The sequence below is a fragment of the Coregonus lavaretus genome, assembly GCF_964263955.1.
Source record: "Coregonus lavaretus genome assembly, chromosome: 7".
NCBI classification, from domain to species: domain Eukaryota; kingdom Metazoa; phylum Chordata; class Actinopteri; order Salmoniformes; family Salmonidae; genus Coregonus; species Coregonus lavaretus.
The window spans coordinates 38,930,457-38,954,153 of record NC_139994.1 but is presented as its reverse complement, the minus strand read 5'-3'; the positions used below and the strand labels follow the sequence as shown (position 1 = coordinate 38,954,153).

General features: G+C 43.3%; 1 protein-coding gene across 1 annotated transcript in view; it reads left to right on the top strand.

The window, feature by feature from the left end:
* The window catches only part of LOC311132520 (ADAMTS-like protein 1), a gene marked incomplete at both ends in the record, with an annotated part of 305,351 nt that overhangs the window by 55,763 nt on the left and 225,891 nt on the right, over window positions 1-23,697 (top strand). The window contains one exon of the mRNA XM_084165793.1: window positions 15,404-15,531. Coding sequence (XP_084021919.1) covers window positions 15,404-15,531 — 128 coding nt within the window. The remainder of the gene's footprint in view (window positions 1-15,403; window positions 15,532-23,697) is intronic.

Sequence of the window (23,697 nt, the reverse complement as noted above, 5' to 3'; positions counted from 1 at the left end):
AAAAAACTCCTAAGGCTTTACATCACCTACCATCACATGGTTGGATAGTTATTCATCCAATAGAACCCAGAGAGTGTTCTTCATTGGAAGCTTCTCTAACATCAGATATGTACAGTGTGGTGTCCCGAAGAGCAGTTGCCTTGGGCCGTTCCTCTTCTCTATTTTTACAAATGATTTGCCACTGGTCTTACACAACGCTAGAATGACTATGTATGCGGTTGATTCCACACTCTACATTTCAGTACCCAAAGCCAGTGAGCTCACTGAAATTCTAAATAAGGATTTACAGTCAGTGTCAGAATGGGTAATTAATAATAATACATCCATAATTGTATTTTGCTCAAAAGATTCTCTAAGACCTAAACCTCAAATGGAGTTGGACATAAAGGGTGTGACCATTGAGTGTCACGCCCTGGCTCTGGGGAGGCTTGTATGTTGAGCCAGGGTGTGAGTGTTCTTTGTTTTTCTAGTTCATGTATGTCTATGTTGGCCAGAGTGGTTCTCAATCAGAGGCAACGAGTGTCAGCTGTTGCTGGTTGTCTCTGATTGGGAACCATATTTAGACAGGCTGTGTTCCCACAGTGTTTGTGGGATCTTGTTCCAATTAGGTTTGTGTTTGAACCGAGGACGTCACGTTATCGTTTGTTGTTTTGTTCGTGTGATTACTCATATTATAGAAATATGTTCACCTTCCACGCTGCGCCTTGGTCCTCTGTTCCTGACGATCGTGACATTGAGCAAGTTGAGGAAGGTAAACTCCTAGGTATAACATTGGATGGTCAATTATCATGAGCAGGTCATATTGACACAGTTGTTGTGAAGATGGGGAGGGGTATGTCTGTTATAAAGATATGTTTTGTGTTTTGACACAAATCAACTGTACTAGTTGTTCTGTCCCTGGTCTTGTCCCATCTTGATTACTGTCCGGTAATATGGTCAAGTGCAGCAACGAATGACCTAGCAAAGCTGCAGCAGGCTCAAAACAAAGCAGCATGCCTTGCCCTTAACTGCACATACAGAACTAACATCATCAACATGCATGCCAGTCTTTCCTGGTTGAAGGTTGTCGAGAGATTAACTGCTTCTTTTCTAGTTTTTATGAGAAATACATTGCCCTCCATTATTATTGGGACAGTGAAGCATTTTTTCTTATTTTGGCTGTATTCGTCAAAAGTTTGGATTGAACAATGACTATGAGGTTAAATTGCAGACTGTCAGGTTTAATTTGAAGGGATTTTCATCCATATAGGGTGAACCGTTTAGAAATTACAGCACTTCTTGTGCATAGTTCCCCCTTTTTAGGGGAGTAAGGTATTAAACACTTATGTGTATTAAATAAATATTTGGTCCCATATTCATAGCACACAATGACTACACATTGTTTGTTTTTGATTGTGTTACAGATTGTGAAAAATGAAGCATTTGCTGTTTGTTTTGTTTGTGTTTCAAATCGCGAATAATGATGAGTGAGAAAGTTACAGATGCACAAAAATCATGCCCCCCAAAAATGTTTTACCTCTCCTGTTTTTGTAATGGTGAAAGGTTAGCATGTCTTGGGAGTATGATATTTGTGTGTCTGTAACTTTCTCACTCATCATTATTCACGATTCATTCAGGATTATCCGTATTCATGGTAGCATAACACATTAATGTAGAAGTGTTTAGAAACATATTCTATTCTTATTTACAATTAAAAAGTGACTCAAATGACACAACATGATTTACCATTCATTTCTATTGGACACAAAATAATCTGAAACATGACCAAAACAAAGTGCAAATGCATCCAGCAAATTTGTAGAGTCACAAGCTTGATGTAGTCATTGCGCCATGACTATGGGAACAAATACTTTAATAGCCATGAGTGAATTTGTCCCAATACTTTTGCTCCCCTAAAATGGGGGGACTATGTACAGAAGTGCTGTAATTTCTAAACAGTTCATCCAATAAGGATGAAAATACCCTCAAATTAAAGCTGACAGTCTGCCCTTTAACCCCATAGTCATTATCCAAACTGTTGGAGTATAGAGCCAAAATAAGAAAATATGCTTTACTGTCCCAATAATTATAGAGGGCACTGTATTACTGTGATGAAAATGTCAGATTGTCTGCATAATCAAATAATATTCAGCTCAGACACCCATACATACATCACAAGGCATGCCGCCAGGGGTCTCTTCACAGTCCCGAAGTCCAAAATGAATTCACGACAATGCACAGTTTTATACAGAGTCATGATCACATGGAACTCCCTTCCATCTCCAATTACTCAAGCAAACAGCAAAATTACTTTTTAAAAACTGATAAAAAACAACTCACGAAACGGGGACACACACACGCACACACAGACACACACATTATTTTGTAGATGTATTGTTTGTATTATTTTTTAGTTGCATTGTTTGTATATTGCTGTATATTAAATGTATGTGACTTTCCTTGTCTATCAGTGTTTTTTTGTGGACCCCAGGAAGAGTAGATGCTGCTTCTGCACAAGCTAATGGGGATCCAAATGAACAACATTTAAAATTGAATAGTTACATCATGATGGCTGATCTCAGTGACACCACAATGGGAAAAGTATTGGGCCTTTCCCTCAGGAAGGGAAACTGCCTGACTGTTGGAAGCAGGCTGTAGTAGTGCCGATACGGAAACCAGGAAAATACCCTACTAATCCATCAAGCTTAAGGCCCATAGCGTTGACATCTGCTGTATGCAAACTTATGGAAAGGATGATAACAGAAAGGCTGACTTACTTCCTGGAGAGCAGAGTTCTAATGTCACCAGACCAAAGTGGGTTCAGGAAAGGCAGGGGAACGATAGATCCTGTACTGTGCCTAGAGTCAGTCAAATGGAAGGCACAGGCAAATAAGGTGGTGGTGGGAGCAGTTTTCTTCGATGAATGGAAGGCCTATGATGTGGAAGGAAGATATGCTTATCAAACTGGATAGCATGGGGGTTGGAGAAAGGGGTTTTAACTGGATAAAGGACAATCAATACAAGTGAGGGTGGTGAGTTCTATGTCAGAAAGGTATGAGGTGGATAATGGTACCCAACAAGGAAGTGTCAATAGTACTGTACCAAGTTAGCTAGCTAAATAAACTAAGTTAGTCTATTCCTAGAAAACATTGAACCGCTGTAGTTTACAACAAAAGTTGGGAGAGTTATATTTGGGTGTTTCAGTGAAACGTAAGTGAGGGAGGCCCCGCTCTCTCCTTTCCCAGATGTTTAGTTCATTTCATTCCGATCTCCTTTGCATTATTGTAGCCATTTTCTGTAGCCTGTCAACTATGCCTCTGTCTATCCCTGTTCTCTCCTCTCTGCACAGGCTATATAAACGCCTCACACCGTGTGGCTGCTGCCTCTCTAACCTGGTGGTCCCTGCACGCACCACCCACGTGGAGTTCCAGGTCTCAGGCAGCCTCTGGAACTGCCGTTCTGCTGCCAACAAGGCAGAGTTCATCTCAGCCTATGCTACCCTCCAGTCCCTCGACTTCTTGGCGCTGACGGAAACATGGATTACAACTGAAAACACTGCTACTCCTACTGCTCTCTCCTCGTCTGACCATGTGTTCTCGCATACCCCGAGAGCATCTGGTCAGCGGGGTGGTGGCACAGGAATCCTCATCTCTCCCAAGTGGACATTCTCTCTTTTTCCCCTGACCAATCTGTCTATCTCCTCATTTGAATTCCATGCTGTCACAGTCACTAGCCCATTCAAGCTTAACATCCTTGTCATTTATCGCCCTCCAGGTTCCCTTGGAGAGTTCATCAATGAGCTTGACGCCTTGATAAGTTCCTTTCCTGAGGATGGCTCACCCCTCACAGTTCTGGGTGACTTCAACCTCCCTACGTCTACCTTTGACTCATTTCTCTCTGCCTCCTTCTTTCCACTCCTCTCCTCTTTTGACCTCACCCTCTCACCATCCCCCCCCACTCACAAGGCAAGCAATACGCTTGACCTCATCTTTACTAGATGCTGTTCTTCTACTAATCTCACTGCAACTCCCCTCCATGTCTCCGACCACTACTTTGTATCCTTTTCTCGCTTGCTCTCCTCCAACACTACTCACTCTGCCCCTACTCAGATGGTAATGCGCCGTCGCAACCTTCGCTCTCTCTCCCGCTACTCTCTCCTCTTCCATCCTATCATCTCTTCCCTCTGCTCAATCCTTCTCCCTCCAATCTCCTGATTCTGCCTCCTCAATTCTCCTCTCCTCCCTTTCTGCATCCTTTGACTCTCTGTCCCCTATCCTCCAGGCCGGCTCGGTCCTCCCCTCCTGCTCTGTGGCTTGATGACTCATTGCGAGCTCACAGAACAGGGCTCCGGGCAGCCGAGCGGAAATGGAGGAAAACTAGACTCCCTGCGGACCTGGCATCTTTTCACTCCCTCCTCTCTACATTTTCTTCATCTGTTTCTGCTGCTAAGGCCACTTTCTACCACTCTAAATTCCAAGCATCTGCCTCTAACCCTAGGAAGCTCTTTGCCACCTTCTCCTCCCTGCTGAATCCTCCCCCCCTCCTCCCTCTCTGTGGATGACTTCGTCAACCATTTTGAAAAGAAGGTTGACGACATCCGATCCTCGTTTGTTAAGTCAAATGACACTGCTGGTCCTGCTCACACTGCCCTACCCTATGCTTTGACTTCTTTCTCCCCTCTCTCTCCACATAAAATCTTGCGACTTGTGACGGCCGGCCGCCCAACAACCTGCCCGCTTGACCCTATCCCCTTCTCTCTTCTCCAGACCATCTCCGGTGACCTTCTCCCTTACCTCACCTCGCTCATCAACTCATCCTTGACCGCTGGCTATGTCCCTTCCGTCTTCAAGAGAGCGAGAGTTGCACCCCTTCTCAAAAAACCAACACTCGATCCCTCTGATGTCAACAACTACAGACCAGTATCCCTTCTTTCTTTTCTCTCCAACTCTTGAGCGTGCCGTCTTTAGCCAACTCTCTTGCTATCTCTCTCAGAATTACCTTCTTGATCCAAACCAGTCAGGTTTCAAGACTGGTCATTCAACTGAGACTGCTCTTCTCTGTGTCACGGAGGCTCTCCGCACTGCTAAAGCTAACTCTCTCTCCTCTGCTCTTGTCCTTCTAGACCTGTCTGCTGCCTTTGATACTGTGAACCATCAGATCCTCCTCTCCACCCTCTCCGAGCTGGGCATCTCCGGCGCGGCTCACTCTTGGATTGCGTCCTACCTGACTGGTCGCTCCTACCAAGTGGCGTGGCGAGAATCTGTCTCTGCACCACGTGCTCTCACCACTGGTGTCCCCCAGGGCTAGGTTCTAGGCCCTCTCTTATTCTCGCTATACACCAAGTCACTTGGCTCTGTCATATCCTCACATGGCCTCTCCTATCATTGCTACGCAGACGATACACAACTAATCTTCTCCTTTCCCCCTTCTTATAACCAGGTGGCAAATCGGAGCTGCTTTTCCTCCCGGGGAAGGACTGCCCATTCCATGATCTCGCCATCACGGTTGACAACTCCGTTGTGTCCTCCTCCCAGAGTGCAAAGAGCCTTGGCGTGACCCTGGACAACACCCTGTCGTTCTCCGCTAACATCAAGGTGGTGACCCGATCCTGTAGGTTCATGCTCTACAACATTCAGAGAGTACGACCCTGCCTTACACAGGAAGCGGCACAGGTCCTAATCCAGGCACTTGCCATCTCCCGTCTGGATTACTGCAACTCGCTGTTGGCTGGGCTCCCTGCCTGTGCCATTAAACCCCTACAACTCATCCAGAATGCCGCAGCCCGTCTGGTGTTCAACCTTTCCAAGTTCTCTCACGTCACCCCACTCCTCCGTACACTCCACTGGCTTCCAGTTGAAGCTCGCATCTGCTACAAGACCATGGTGCTTGCCTATGGAGCTGTGAGGGGAACGGCACCTTCGTACCTTCAGGCTCTGATCAGTCCCTACACCCAAACGAGGGCATTGCGTTCATCCACCTCTGGCCTGCTGGCCCCCCTACCTCTGCGGAAGCACAGTTCCCGCTCAGCCCAGTCAAAACTGTTCGCTGCTCTGGCACCCCAATGGTGGAACAAGCTCCCTCACGACGCCAGGACAGCGGAGACACTCACCACCTTCCGGAGACATTTGAAACCCCACCTCTTTAAGGAATACCTGGGATAGGATAAAGTAAACCTTCTAACCCCCCTTACCCCACCCCACCCCCAAAAAACAAAACAAAAAACATATTGTAAAGTGGTTATCTCACTGGCTATAAGGTGAATGCACCAATTTGTAAGTCGCTCTGGATAAGAGCGTCTGCTAAATGACATAAATGTAAATGTAATAGTCCTTTGTTGCTCTCCACTATGATTGATGATGTATTCTCCCAGGTGTGACCAGATATTGGGAGGTCATTTTTTGCAGATGACTAGGTGCTGTGGAAGAGAGGAAGAAATATTCCCCAAACAGCCGGGAGAGTTGAAGAAGCGATCAGAGAAGTTGAGCTGTGGTCCCTCAGGTGGCTTCAAGTTCTCAGTTGAGAAAACAGACTGTGTGTTTTACTAGAAGGATGGTTGGAGAGGAAATATGCCTGAAGCTGTACGGGAAGAATCTGGAGAGGGTGGGAGTGTTTAGTATTTTATTAGGATCCCCATTAGCTACTCTAATGTACATTCTGATTGAGTGACAGCAAACTTGCCTGCCCGCTGTAAATTGAGGACACACATACACACCCAACCCTCTTCGCGCTGCTCCTAATCTGCAGCTTTTTTGCAGTGAGAACGTGCAGGGAGGTATTTTGCAGACAACTATTTAGGCATATTTAACACTTACGTTTTTTCCGATCATGAGTATTATCCGATCCTACCATCAACTGGCAATTTACGGATATGATTACGAATACGAGTATGGCCATGTCGGCACACCCCTACCAGACACACTTGTCTAAATTGATGGGTCATGTGAAAAAAATTTATAACCACCCCCAACCTACATCTAGCTAAGTGGATAGGTCACTATTGTCTAGACATGTTCATGAAATACAGTGGTATGAAAAAGTATTTGCCCCCTTTCTAATTTTCTCTACTTTTGCATATTTGTGATACTGAATGTTATCAGATCTTCAACCAAATCCTAATATTAGATAAAGGGAACATAAGTGAACAAATAACACAACAATTACATATTTATTTCATAAACAAAGTTATGCAACACCCAATTCCCCTGTGTGAAAAAGTAATTGCCCCCTTACACTCAATAACTGGTTGTGCCACCTTTATCTGCAATGACTCCAACCAAATGCTTCCTGTAGTTGTTGATCAGTCTCTCACATCGCTGTGGAGGAATTTTGGCCCACTCTTCCCTGCAGAACTGCTTTAACTCTGTGACGTGTGGGTTTTTAAGCATGAACTGCTCGTTTCAAGTCCTGCAACAACATCTCAATTGGGATTAGGTCTGGACTTTGACTAGGCCATTCCAAAACGTCCAATTTGTTGCTTTTTAGCAATTTTCATGTAGACTTGATTTGTGTGTTTTGGATCATTGTCTTGCTGCATGACCCAGCTGCGCTTCAGCTTCAGCTCACAGATGGATGGTCTGACATTCTCCTGTAGAATTCTCTGATACAGAGCAGAATTCATGGTTCCTTCTATTAAAGCAAGTCGTCCAGGTCCTGAGGCAGCAAAGCATCCCCAAACCATCACACCACCACCACCATGCTTGACCTTTGGTATGATGTTCTTACTGTGGAATGCAGTGTTTGGTCATGCAGCAAGACAATGATCCAAAACACACAATCAAGTCTACATGAAAATTGCTAAAAAGCAACAAATTGGACGTTTTGGAATGGCCTAGTCAAAGTCCAGACCTAATCCCAATTTTGATGTTTTGGCAGGACTTGAAACGAGCAGTTCATGCTTGAAAACCCACACGTCAGTGAGTTAAAGCAGTTCTGCATGGAAGAGTGGGCCAAAATTCCTCCACAGCGATGTGAGAGACTGATCAACAACTACAGGAAGCATTTGGTTGGAGTCATTGCAGATAAAGGTGGCACAACCAGTTATTGAGTGTAAGGGGGCAATTACTTTTTCACACAGGGGAATTGGGTGTTGCATAACTTTGTTTATGAAATAAATGAAATAAATATGTAATTGTTGTGTTATTTGTTCACTTATGTTCCCTTTATCTAATATTAGGTTTTGGTTGAAGATCTGATAACATTCAGTATCACAAATATGCAAAAGTAGAGAAAATTAGAAATGGGGCAAATACTTTTTCATACCACTGTATATCTACCGAGGAGTACTTTAAAAAGGCCACTGATTACCATAAGTGAAATATAGCAACAAAATATCTCTTAGTTCCCAAGTCCAGATAATGAATGTTACTACATCAAAAAGGATAATGCTTTATCTTTCTCTTGTGCGAGAACTTGGATTCATCTATCACCACCAATCTCCATAGAGAACATGACCCAATTTGAAAACCCTTCCTCCTCTTGAACCTCCTCAGGGCTTTGTTGCAGATCTTCAATAATGACAGGGAAGACAAATGTTAGTGATATGAGAAGACTTGAGTGTCCCATGGAAGCATGACCCACAACTATAGGAGGGGCACTGAAATCAAATCTCACCTAGGGTCCCAAATCATATTGAGCTGACAATGCTCCTGTCTCATGTGGAAATACACATGTTCATTTCAAAATCCTTGGGTCAGGTAAAAACAGTATTGGATTTGGGCGCGCACTTTAAGAGTTTAAATTTGTATCCAGCTGGAAATTGTCATGAAATACCCACATGTGTCACGTTCGTTTAAGGACGGGTCAGACCAAGGCGCAGCGTGAAAGGCATACATGTTTATTTCACCGAACAAAACAACAACCCAAACGAAACGTGAAGTCCTAAGGCTACACACAATACAAGATCCCACAACTAATGATACCAATAGGCTGCCTAAGTATGATCCCCAATCAGAGACAACGAGCGACAGCTGTCTCTGATTGGGAATCACACCCGGCCAAACATAGACATACAACACCTAGAATATAAACATAGAAAACACAACAGAACACCACACCCTGACTCAACATACCAGAGTCCCATAAGTCAGGGCGTGACAACGTGCAGGAAATTGTAGTAACGTTCACTGGTTCACATGTTGTTGAGCGACTCAAGGACAAAAGCGCAGTGATAGTCAACGGTGACCAAGGAGAACCAAGGTAAATAAATAGTAAGATATTAATGTAGTTACAATTTAGAGAACATTTTACATTTACATTTTAGTCATTTAGCAGACGCTCTTATCCAGAGCGACTTACAGTTAGTGAATACATATATTATTATTTTTTATACTGGCCCCCCATGGGAATCAAACCCACAACCCTGGCGTTGCAAACGCCATGCTCTATCAACTGAGCTACATCCCTGCCGGCCATTCCCTCCCCTACCCTGGACGACGCTGGCCCAATTGTGCGCCGCCCATGAGTCTCCCGGTCGCGGCCGGCTGCGACAGAGCCTGGATTCGAACCAGGATCTCTAGTGGCACAGTTAGCACTGCGATGCAGTGCCTTAGACCACTGCGCCACTCAGGAGAACAAAAGGTGTAAATCACTGCTCCCTATCACTTATAAGTTCAAATAAACATTGATTGATTATGCACACTCATTCACACACACACACACATACACATGTACAGACACACACACACTGGGTATAGATAATTTAAGAGAAGTAAGAGTAAGATACAGTGTGTTCCCGCAAAAAAATAATATGTTGGTCTCTTTTCTGAGATGGCAAGGAACTGCTCCATATTCCCTATAAATGTGATTTTGCACACATTTATGTTTAACTGTTGAGGATATAGCATGTTCTGGCAGTAAATTCACAAATATATACAGTATATATATTGTTCTCATCTGTTTTCTGAAATTAGGTGAACTGCACAAGGAACCGCTCCTTGCTCCATTTAATCTATAATGATGATGTGGAACCATTGAGGATACAGTGTGTTAATCTTAGATTTTAGTAACATTCCTGGCAAGTCACACTTTTGATTTTGTGTGTATAATAAAGTACACATTATGTTTACATCTTTTAAAAGAGCCCTCCTGTCCTCCTTATCTGACTAACCTCCATCAATAACGCCCAGTTCGCCCAGTTCACCACTGATTGTGTTGTTGACGATACTTGTTTTACTAGCCTGAGTTATAATACTCTTCACTGCCATTCATTTTTCACATCGTGAATTGTACAAAAATTCAAATTAATTGTGTGTTTGGTGTTGGCTTACCTAGGCCTGACGTTTGTGATAACCGTGTGGTTCTCTCTCGGACAAGTTGGGAGTTCCCTGTCAAGAGGAGAGACACGGCTTAGCTAGCCTGGAGCCTCAAATGGAGGACGCTAACAAACGTTTTCAACACTGCAGGAGCAGTGTTTATTTTACTTTATTCCGGGACAATGTGGACTGCCCAGACGTTCAATGTAGCAACTGTTTGCTTGCAGAGGACTACAGTGACGAAGTGGCTACTCTTAGCAAACAGGTAGCGAACCTACACAAGCTCCTGGGGAATCCACGCCCGCCTATTTTTTCCTTTATCTTCCACCCCAGTAGCTGGATGCCACTCTGGCCTGGTGGAAGTGTTGCAGCCGTGTCAGCTCTCCACAGCCGACTGGCCGGTACTCTTCAGGGATCCCTCCCAGAAGGGGTCTCCCACTTCCCTGGAGAATGGAGTTGGTGGGATGCTCCTGGATGACTTGGTGGATGTTCCTGTTCTCGATCCTACCAACCAGCCATGGAGCAAATGGCGTCCTCTGGCAATGGGGGCCTCCTTGGAGATGTTAAGCCCAGACATGACACAGACTAGATAAAGCTTCGCCACCCTGGAACCAGAGGCTCCGGCGCCTTCCCTGAGGGCTTCCGATTACAGATCGGATCCGAAGGTACTGTACCTGCACCTTAGTCCTCTGTTCTGTCTCCCTCTCCGATGGCTTCTACCTCAGGTTCAGATCCTCAGAGCGCACACCCTCAACAGACCGTGAGGCTGTCTGAAACTCCGGCCCATTCATCATCCATGATGGATACCACAGCTGGCTCGGGTGCATCAGACCCCAGGTTTGTGAAACCACTCGAGGCGAAAGAACGGCCTGACTTCCTCAACCATTGCATCAGCTGTCGTCATCAGCAGTTCTATGGTAAGGAACATCACGGTTCCCGGGGCAAAAACCCTGTGCTATCTTGAAGCACGAGTCCAGGACATATCAAGGCTGCTTCCGACCGTTCTACAACAGCTGCCGGGAACTGACGCTGTCGGAGTCCATGTGGAGTCAAACGACATTAGGAGGGCTAGCTCGGAACTTCTGAAAGATTCCAAAAAGCGGCCAAATTATTTCAGGTCCGGTACCATCGTTGGGCCGCGGGTGTGAAAGATTCAGCAGGCTACTGGCATTACACACCTGGCTAAAATATTACTGTAGCTCTGTTGGAATCACTTTTAGAAATAACTTTGAAACCTTCTGGAAACAGAAGATGCCCTACAGGAATGATGGAGTCTATCCTAATCATCTTGGCTCCTGGACTCTGTCCAAGCATTTCAAGGCTGCGTTGAGACAATTAGTTATGTATGACCAAAGTCGAGCTGAGTTAATCCCTACAATTGTGTAGCTGAGTTGTCATAATGCTGCAGCAAATGTACATTATCGCAGGGGTGTTGGCAGACACAATGTACATAACCTAATTCATGTCCTTCTAATTGCCCTGAATGCCTATGTTGATCCTACAGCTATTGTGTACAGCAGTCATGTGCCTATGAACCAGAGTTATACTGTTAGCACTTAGGCAGTGTGCCCTAGTAGGAAGTCCACTGTGTGCAGCTCACCCTGCACTATCAGCTTAAACATCAATATCATGAGCATGTCTACTTCTGCTAAGCTTCCCAGTAAAGCAATGAAAACAATCAAGCATCCCAGAAAAGTGCTAAAAACAGCCCACATGAACATATGTAGCCTAAAAAACAAGGTTCTTGAAATCAATAACTTGCTAGTAACAGATGACATTCATATTCAGACTATCTCTGAAGCTCACTTAGATAATACATTTGATGATACAGTGGTAGCAATACATGGATATAACATCTACAGAAAATACAGAAATGTCAGTGGTGGAGGTGTTGCTGTTTATATTTGGAACCACATTCATGTAAAGATTAGAGAGGATCTCATGTTAAATACTGTTTAAGTAATAGGGCTACAGGTTAATCTGCCTCACCTAAAGCCCATTCTTCTGCGAAGCTGCTATAGACCACCAAGTGCTAACAGTCAGTATCTGGATAATATGTGTGAAATCAAATCAAATCAAAATGTATTTGTGACATGCGCCGAATACAACAGGTCTTACTTACAAGCCCTTAACCAACTATTAAGAAAATAGATTTAAGAAAATATTTACTAAATGTGATTTGTTTCAGGAAACTAGGCGTATGTCACGCGTCACTACTTCATAGGAGAGCCATTTGAACGTAAACTTTTTTTTATTTTTATCAATGCGTTATTTGGCAGGAATGCCTTCTGGAACATGTGAACTTTCATGTGCCTTAATAACAAACGTGTATGCCATCTGTAAATACGAATAAAATTGTTAAATTACGAGCCTAGTTGGTTTAGCCACAGAAAAAGACAGCAACCTTCCCGCTATTTTCTACATTGTAGAATAATAAAAACTATGAAATAACACATATGAAAATGGCGCTTACAGAGAAGGCTGCCTCGCTTCTAGTCCTTAGGAAACGTTGCAGTATATAGTTTTTTCTGTATTATTTCTTACATTGTTAGCTCAGAAAATCTTAAGTGTTATTACATACAGCCGGGAAGAACTATTGGATATCAGAGCGGCGTCAACTTACCAACACTACGACCAGGAATACGACTTTCACGAAGTGGATCCTTTGTCCGTACCACCCAGGGCATTGGAACTGATTCCAAAGGCCGACCCAAATCAAGCCGCCGGAGGAGAGGCAGCCAGAACGCTCTTCTAGTCAGACTTAGGAGGCGCGCACACCGCCCATCGCTTCCAAGTGTATTACTCGCTAATGTTCAGTCCCTAGATAACAAAGTGGATGAGATAAGTGCAATGGTTGCTTTCCAGAGAGACATCAGGGATTGTAACATACTCTGTTTTACGGAAACATGGCTCTCTCGGGATATACTGTCCCCATCCATACAGCCATCTGGGTTCTCAGTACATCACGCTGACTGGAATAAACATCTCTCCGGGAAGAAGACGGGTGGGGTGGTTTGTTTCATGATTAACAACTCATGGTGTAATTGTAACAACATACAGGAACTCAAGTCAGTTTGTTCACCTGACCTAGAATTCCTCAGAATCAAATGCCGACCGTATTATCTCCGAAGAGAATTCTCTTTGGATATTGTTACAGCCGTGTATATCCCCCCTCGAGCCGATACCACGACGGCCCTCAAGGAACTTCACTGGACTTTATGCAAACAGGAAACCATATATCCTGAGGCTGCATTTATTGTAGCTGGGGATTTTAACAAAGCAAATTTGAGAAAAAGGCTACCTAAATTCTATCAGCATATTGACTGTAGCACTCGCACTGGAAAAACACTGGATCACTGCTACACTAATTTCCGCTCTGCATACAAGGCCCTCCCCTGACCTCCTTTCGGCAAGTCTGACCACGACTCCATTTTGCTCCTCTCTTTCTATAGGCAGAAACTCAAACGGGAAGCACCATGCTAAGGACTATTCAATGCTGGTCTGACCAATCGGAATCCACGTAGCATTCGCGATAAACTGAAAGCACGAACCACCGCATTTAACCATGGTAAGGTGACGGGGAATATGGCAGAATACAAACAGAGTGGTCGTTCCCTCCGCAAGGAAATCAAACAGGCAAAACTTCAATATCGAGACAAAGTGAAGCCGCAATTCAACGGCTCAGACACGTGATGTATGTGGCAGGGTTTACAGACAATCACGGACTCCAATAGGAAAACCAGCCACGTCCCGGACACCGACGTCTTGATGCCAGACAAGCTAAACAAGTTCTTTGCCCGCTTTGAGGATAATACAGTGCCACCGACGCGGCCAGCTACCAAGAACTGTGGGCTCTCCTTCTCCGTGGCCGACGTGAGTAAGACATTTAAATGTGTTAACCCTCGCAAGGCTGCCGGCCCAGACAGCATTCCTAGCCGCGTCCTCAGAGCATGCGCAGACCACCTGGCTGGTGTGTTACGGACATATTCAATGTCTCCCTATCCCAGTCTGCTGTCCCCACATGCTTTAAGATTGCCACCATTGTTCCTGTACCCAAGAATGCAAAGGTAACTGAACTAAATGACTATCGCCCTGTAGCACTCACTTCTGTCATCATGAAGTGCTTTGAAAGACAAGGATCATATCACCTCCACCTTACCTGTCACCCTAGACCCACTTCAATTTGCTTACCGCCCCAATAGGTCCACAGACGATGCAATCGACGCTCGGAATAACATCTGCTAACCATGTGTATGTGACCAATACATTTGATTGATAACCAAAAAAGTGTTAAAGAAATCGAAATATATTTTATATTTAAGATTCTTCAAATAGCCACCCTTTGCCTTGATGACTGCTTTGCACACTCTTGGCATTCTCTCAACCAGCTTCACCTGGAATGCTTTTCCAACAGTCTTGAAGGAGTTCCCACATATGCTGAGCACTTGTTGACTGTTTTTCCTTCATTCTGCAGTCCGACTCATCCCAAACCATCTCAATTTGGTTGAGGTCAGGGGATTGTGGAGGGCATGGGATGGATATTTTCACTCTGGCTGGATTCCAATAGGAATTACACATCACTTTGCAAGCAAGCATGATGTGACTTGCAGGCTTGATGTAGCCTGTAAACCAGGAGTTTCAGACCACGTTAGGGTGTAACTAGGCCCTCAAAGAAAGGCCTTATGATATATACTATGTAATGTGTTGCAATAACTTTTCACTGGGAAATGTGCAAATAAGGTTAAATACATTGTCAAGTTGAATTGTATGATCTCTCAACCTAAAATTCTAAGTTGAGTGAACATACAATTCAACTTGACAAAGTATGTTGGTTCAGCTATATGCCCAAATGTTGAGCAAACTCACAATCTTATTGCAGCTGGTTGCCTTACAAATGCATGTTGAATCTTCTATTTTTTTCTTTGTGCATGGTACTGTGTCCACATCACAATGTGTAGGTGCTAGGGTGTGTGCCATGGCTGGCATTGGTCAGTGGCCTACCAGTCAGTGGTTTGACATTGGTATTACATTGGAATACAACGACACATTCGAGAATGATTTGAATTGTTCGCTTTTTGAGAACAGACGGTGTTAAGTTTTGTGTATGGAGCATGTGACATGCATGTTAATGGCGGGTTGTTAAAAGGGGTGTGTCTTGTTTTTACTCTGTGTAGAGCTTGCAGACGGCACGTTCAGAAGAGGACAGGGACACCCTTTGGGACCCCTGGGGCTCCTGGAGTGAATGTTCTCGCACCTGTGGAGGAGGGGCCTCGTACTCACTTCGACGCTGCCTCAGCTCAAAGTAAGACACTCAGCCGCTTATCCTCTCTCTCTCCCCTCTCCTGCTCTCTTCCCCTCTCACCTAGTCTATTTTACTCTCCAATGTCTTCTGTTTTTGCTTGTGTGTGTGTATCAAATCAAATTGTATTCGTCACATGCTTCGAAAACATCCATGGGCAATTTGTAAGCTTTTGCTGAAACTTGGCTGAGGTAATATCCTTCCTCAAAGACTGACCAATTGGACTGGTTTCCATTAAGTCCAACATGATGGAAGAGGGGTGGGTCCCTCTTGCTCCGTGGTTTATGTCCTGCCAAATGAACCCAGACGGAGTCCCTAATAGTGTGAGTAAATCTCACCGCGAGCACCGTTCCTATGGGCTATAATAGAAGTGCTCAAAATACATTTTATATGACTGTTAACCTCTTAAGGATTGGATCCTTTTTTTCAATTTTCGCCTAAAATGACATACCCAAATCTAACTGCCTGTAGCTCAGGACCTGAAGCAGAGATATATATATTCTTGATACCATTTGAAAGGAAACACTTTGAAGTTTGTGGAAATGTGAAAGTAATGTAGGAGAATATAACACATTAGAAATGGTAAAAGATAATACAAACAAAAAAACATGCTTTTTCTATTATCATTTTTGTTCCATGATCTTTGAAACGCAAGAGAAAGGCCACAATATAATATTGCAGTTTAAGCACAATTTAGAGTTTGGCCATTAGATGGAAGCAGTGTGTGGAAAGTTTCAGATTGATCCAGTGCAATACTGGACTATTTTGTATCAAGTCTGCCCAAATGTGCCGAATTGGTCAATTAATACATTTTCAAGTACATAACTATAGAGAACATACAAAAATTATATGGTAATACAAAACGTAAGTTTACACCTTCCCAGGAATGTTATACATGATGGATCATTAGCTTATGCACTAACTTTCACACATCTAGATGGCCGGGCGGGGTGGGTGTGGAGCCCGGCCATCTAGATGTGTGAAAGTTAGACAGCAGGGGTTCAAACTTTAGAACCCAGTTCCTACATTTGAATATAAAAATTGATTTTATCAAACAAAACTATGCTACATTTTATCTCTGGGACCCTTAGGATGACAAATCAGAGCAAGATTACTGAATGTAAGTACATTATTTACTTTCAGAGGTGAATGTATCAAACCAGTTGCCTTGATAAGTATTTTGTTGTTGTGCACTCTCCTCAAACAATAGCATGGTATTTTTTCACTGTAATAGCTACTGTAAATTGGACAGTGCAGTTGGATTAACAAGACTTTAAGCTTTCTGCCCATATAAGACATGTCTACGTCCTGGAAAGTTTGCAGTTACTTACAATAGTCATGCTAATCACATTAGCGCACGCTAGCTCAACCATCCCATATACGGGACACCGATCCCGTAGAGGTTAAAGAGCCCTGAAGGGTTAACAGAGAGATCTATTGTGTTTCCCCACATCCAATGAGCCCTGGCCTCCATCTGTGCTTCAACCAAAAGTTGACGGAAAATGTGAGGCGCCCTGATTATCGATAACGAGTTAAGCGTGTTTCTTAAATCAGAGCCACCTTGGAGGAGGCAGCTCAATGAGAAGCACAAGCAGCACACTAAAATCTCAAAGGCTGACGGGAACACACGAAGAAGCCAATTACAAAAATATTGGGAGAAAGAGATGGAGACAGCGTATGTTGTCACATTTATATACGGGGCGGGGAGATAATTAGTGCAGGATAGTTGCTTGTCACCAAGGAAAAGGGTGGCTACTTTAAATAATCTAAAATCTAACATCTATTTGGATTTCTTTAACACTTTTTTGGTTACTGCATAGAAAATAGTAAAAATTAATAATTTAAACTGGTACCGGGGGACCTTCAGACGAGTCTTGAGAGTTCTGTGGGTCCAAACCATCTGACCCAGATGTTTCTTGGGGGTCTAGTTTAAGGAGCTCCTTCAGCACCTCGGACTCAGTCACCGCCTGCAGGGAGAAACTATGCAGGGGAAAAAGAGGGAGGAGCATCGGGACTAGTTTCATTAGAAAGGGTGGGAGATGAGGAAATGTTGGACGGGCAAGGAGGCATGACTGAGTCAAATAGCAATCCTGACTTAATGAAGTGGTGATTAAAGAGCTCAGCCATGTGCTCCTTGTCAGTAACAACCAGATCATCAACATTAAGGGACATGGGCAGCTGTGAGGAGGAGGGTTTATTCTCCCGGTCTTTAACCGTTTTCCAGAACTTCTTGGAGTTGGACCCACAGAGAGAGAACTGCTCCTTAAAGTAACTAAATTTGACCTTCCGGATAGCCTGAGTGCACTTATTTCTCATTTTTCTGAATGAGACTCAGTCAGCCTGAGTATGCATGTGCCGAGCCTTCCCCAAATGAAATTCTTGAGGTGGAGTAACTCGTGCAGATCACGGTCGAACCAGGGGCTGAACCTGTTTTTAATTATCATTTTCTTTATGGGGGCATGTTTGTTAACAATACCACTGAAAATATGAAAAAAGAATGTCCAAGAGTCTTCGACAGAGGGGATCAAGCTGATTCTATACCAATTTACAGAGGCCAGGTCATGAAGGAAGGATTGCTCATTCAAGTTTTGTAGCAAGCGTCTATGACAAATCAGTACAGGTCGTTTCACTGAGCAGCCATTACGAACACAGGCTGTAAAACAGTGATCACTAAGGTCATTACACAAAACACCAGACTGATACCTATCAGGAATATTTGTGAGGATAACATCAAGGAGAGTAGCCTTTTCTGGGTGTTTGGAGTCATACAGTCGTGGTCAAAGGTTTTGAGAATGACACAAGTATTGGTCTCCACAAAGTTTGCTGCCTCTGTGTTGATGATGGCAATTTGCATATACTCCAGAATATCATGAAGAGTGGTCAGATGAATTGCAATTAACTGCAAAGTCCCTCTTTGCCATGAAAATGAACTTAATCCCCAAAAAACATTTCCAATGCATTTCAGCCCTGCCACAAAAGGACCAGCTGCCATCATGTCAGTGATTGTCTCGTTAACACAGGGGAAAGTGTTGACGAGGACAAGGCTGGAGATCACTCTGTCATGCTGTTTGAGTCAGAATAACAGACTGGAAGCTTTAAAAGTGCTTGAAATCATTGTTCTTCCTCTGTCAACCATGGTTACCTGCAAGGAAACACGTGCCGTGATCACTGCTTTGCACAAAAAGGGCTTCACAGGCCAGGATATTGCTGCTAGTAAGATTGCACCTAAATCAACCATTTATCGGATCATCAAGAACTTCAAGGAGAGAGGTTCAATTGTTATGAAGAAGGCGTCAGGGCACCCAAGAAAGTCCAGCAAGCGCCAGGACCATCTCCTAAAGTTGATTCCGCTGCAGTGAGACTTTAAAAAAAGTATCACTGCCTCCTTCTCACAAATGATCCAAAAAATATAAAAATTAAATAAAGTTGGTTCAACACAGTGGCGGGTCATTTTGACCCTAGGACAACGGGAGGGTTAAGCATGTCCCAGTTTAGGCCACCTCGCAGGTCAAATTCAGACTTAGTGTAAGGGGCCAGGAGAGAGCTTAGGGCATTTATGGTACAGGCCGGTGCTGATGGTGAACGATAACACCCAGCAATAGTCAACAAAGAGCTATTTGAAAGTTTAATGCTTAAAACCAGCAAATCACATTGTTTGGGGACAGACTTGGTGGAGACAACCGAGCACTGAAGGTGTTCCTTGGTAAAGATTGCCACTCCATTAACTTTGGAAGATCTGTCTTGCTGAAAAAGGTTATACAGCGCCTTGCAAAAGTATTCAACCCCCTTGGTGTTTTTCCTATTTTGTTGCATTACAACCTGTAATTAAAATTTATTTTTATTTGGATTTCATGTAATGGACATACACAAAATAGTCCAAATTAGTGAAGTGAAATGAAAAAAAATAACTTGTTTCAAAACATTCAAAAAAATAAATAACGGAAAAGTGGTGCGTGCATATGTATTCACCCTTTTGCTATGAAGCCCCTAAATAAGATCTGGTGCAAACAATTACATTCAGAAGTCACATAATTAGTTAAATAAAGTCCACTGTGTGCAATCTAAGTGTCATATGATCTCAGTATATATACACCTGTTCTGAAAGGCCCCAGAGTCTGCAACACCACTAAGCAAGGGGCACCACCAAGCAAGCGGCACCATGAAGACCAAGGAGCTCTCCAAACAGGTCAGGGACAAAGTTGTGGAGAAGTACAGATCAGGGTTGGGTTATAACAAAAAATATCAGACATTTTGAACATTCCACGGAGCGCCATTAAATACATTATTCAAAAATTGAAAGAATATGGCACCACAACAAACCTGCCAAGAGAGGGCCGCCCAACAAAACTCATGGACCAGGCAAGGAGGGCATTAATCCGAGAGGCAACATTAAGAGCAAAGATAACCCTGGAGCTACAAAGCTCCACAGCGGAGATTGGAGTATCTGTCCATAGGACCACTTTAAGCCATACACTCCACACTGTTGGGCTTTATGGAAGAGTGGCCAGAAAAAAGCCATTGCTTCAAGAAAAAAATAAGCAAACATGTTTTGTGTTCGCCAAAACACATGTTGGAGACTCCCCAACATATGGAAGAAGGTACTCTAGTCAGATGAGACTAAAATTGAGCTTTTTGGCCATCAAGGAAAACGCTATGTCTGGCGCAAACCCAACACCTCTCAACACCGTTTTTTTCATCGGCAGAGACTGGGAAACTGGTCAGAATTGAAGGAATGATGGATGGCGCTAAATACAGGGCTTCCAGAGATTTGAGACTGGGACGGAGGTTCACCTTCCAGCAGGACAATGACCTTAAGTATACTGCTAAAGCAACACTTGAGTGGTTTAAGGGGAAACATTTAAATGGAATGGAATAGCCTAGTCAACGCCCAGACCTCAATCCAATTGAGAATCTGTCGTATGACCAGCGGAACCCATCCAACTTGAAGGAGCTGGAGCAGTTTTTCCTTGAAGAATGGGCAAATATCCCAGTGGCTAGATGTGCCAAGCTTATAGAGACATACCCCAAGTGTTATGTGAATTATTTAACAAACTATTTCAGTGTCTCTGTGCGTCTCCCAAAAGGTTGTAAGTCTTTTGGATTTAAGAAACGGACAGAGTCTCGGTCTGCATAGTCAGAGATTTTATTAATTGAGAATTCTGCCATCACAATTTCAGAGACTTTTATACTCATACGTCATACAAAAATCACTCCTCTCTGTAGGCAAGCTGTAGTTTTCCACTTTATAATTGCTCTCCTGACCAATAATTCACACACACACACACATACACACATGCATACACACACATTGCACACACATTTACACATTTACACACATACATTTTCTTATCATAGTCTCTCTCCTCACTAAATTCCTCAGTTATCTTGGTTTCTCAGTTGCCTGTAGACAGTTCTCCTTGTCCTTTGTTGTCTGGCCTAACTCTTATTGCTACTACTTGCTAAATAGTAGCACAATGTCATAATCTTTACTGGTCCTACACTCACACATTACCAGGTAGTAGATTCTAACACATCTCACACAGTTTCAGAGTGTAATAATTAGTCACTACTAAGAAAGTACTAATCATACTTAAAACAAGAACATTTCACAACTATATTTAAGGGTGGAACATTTAGTCATTACTTTTAACCTGTATATAGAATTAATTTCTATATCAATCCACACTTTGACTATATTATCCACACTTTAATACACAGAAAATCATTACAATTACTTTTAAACTAGATATTTATAGTTCTAGGAAAACATCCAGTCTCAAACTATCTGAATCGTCGTCATCCTCCACCAAGCCTGGTGGGTCATTTCTTCATTCCGGGATTGGGCCGTATCTCACCATCTGCTGTGATACTGCAACTCCAACGCCTTTCTCACCAACCCTCGGACACAGGGAATAAGACAACATCCACAAAGAACAAGCATACCCATAGATGCGATTGCCTCGCCTAAAATAGTTACAACAATAGTTTTCCATTTACCAAACATGTTATCAAATCAACCAGTCATTGATGTATTCACCCCCCAGTTCTCAGCCCATTCTTTACTTAATGCAGTGAGACCTGCCAGTGCTCTAGTTACTGTACCATCTGGGGCTGTATTGTTGGGGATAAACCTACAACAATGACCTCACACCATCTTGCAAATCCGCCCTTCTCTGCTAAAAGCATTTCGAGAACCAAACTATTCTGCAGGTCATGAGTGAGGTGGCAGATAGTTGGCCTGAGATTCTCTTCACTGCATCCATTGTCTAATTAACAAACCTTTGTAGATGTAATTAATCCAGTCAACATTTTTATCAATTGTAACCCACCAGAAAAAGTTGTTGTAAACCCTTCTCCAATTTGATCTGTGATTCACATTATTTTGGTGTCTATAACATTGATAATCTCCGGGGTTCATGGTGTATTGGGGTGCCTTAGTATTATCCTTTTTAAGAGTGGTTATTTTAATATCAGAACAATTAGGTGAGGTTTGGTTTGATCCCAAATCTATCACACAAGAGAACATGGTCTGAGGCATAGGTGCAGTTACAAGGGTTGGCCTGCCTGTTGAACAGGCATAACAATTAGTTTGACCCAACGCCCTAGATGAGTTCCCCAGGTATGTTTAAACACCCTTGCCCAAGGACATGAGCGTTCCCCAGTGCAAATGTATTTACCATACCTTCTAGGACCTAACTTTCTTGTACACGCCCCCTTCTTACCAAAGCCCCCAAAACCTCCTATCTCTTCATGGGAGAAGTCTAATGGTATCTTGAATCCCCCATCTTGTCCTAAACTGACTTTAACTATTAAAATAATAATTCCCCCAATAGTCTTTCTTGGTTTCAGTATTTCTATGAGATCAAATCAGTGCACCATTTCCCTGTTTAGGTTGATCTGGATTAATCCATAATATGGTTAACATGATGATGCAGCTCAGAGTCCCCCAAAATCCCCAAAAGCGCCATCCCAATCCTGTCCCTGACCCACCTGCCTGGTACTTCCCCATACCCACACCTCTATAAACACCCCACAGTGATGAAAGGTCGGGGTAGGGTTTCTTCATTAACAGAGTTTACCCCCGAACCCTAGTGAGTCAGTTCTTCTCTTTAACTCTGTGTGTGTTCAACGGTGTTGGTATATGGGCCTACCTTTTTGCAGTGGGTAACGTGGACCCAAGTGGCTCTCTCAGCTATTCTTATAGCGAAGGCAGTTACCAATAGGACTTGGTATGGTCCCTCCCAGCGTGACTGCTTTCAATCCTTTTTCCTCAACGATTGGATCCACACCCAGTCTCCAGGTTATATACTATGAATCACCTTCTCCTTTAATTCTCCTGTAGGACACAAATTCTTAGACATACGGGTATGGTTAACGAACAATGTTCTCATGTGTTCTGCTAGTGTATTCTCTAGTTCTATGTCTGCCTGTTCTGGTCCTGCCAACTGTGGCATTCTGTAAGGTCTTCCAAACACTTTCTCAAAGGGGGATAACCCATCTTTATCTGGGGTTACTCTACATTTCTTCCCTTCACTCCGTGATAACTCTATAAAATCTATTTCCAATTGCTGGAAGGGGTACTTAGCCGGAGGATACTCATCCTGAGGTGCCCTTTGTCTGCCCTGGTGATTATTTTGAGCACAGATAACACATCTTGAACAAAAGTTTAATTTTTTAAATAATTAGTAATCCCATATGCAACAAAGTGTTGTCTAATCTGCTCTACCATCCATCCCTCCTGTTGACACATGGCTCTGCCCGTGTGTCAATATTGCATCTTAAAGACCTCCTCTCATGCCTTTAGAATTTACCAGTGTGGATGATCAATTAACACCAGAAAGTCAAAACAGAGTTCAGAGGCAATTGAAATAATTCAACGAACTGTTCCATCCCATAGTATACTAAACATTACCATCATTCTAAATATTTCATAGATGTTACTTATCCCAAGTGTTCATTAAGTCCTCATGACATTTATTCTCATAAGAAATCATGTATACCCTAAACTCCTTTAAGACTTATCACCTTTGACCTGTTGAAAACCCCCTAAAATCAAAATAACAAGGCTTACTAAACATCATACTAGGTGTGTTGTTTTTTATTTGAAAACCCCAATTAAAAAACAACAAACCAAAATAGCCAGGTCATGAGGATTCCTGCCTCAGTTTC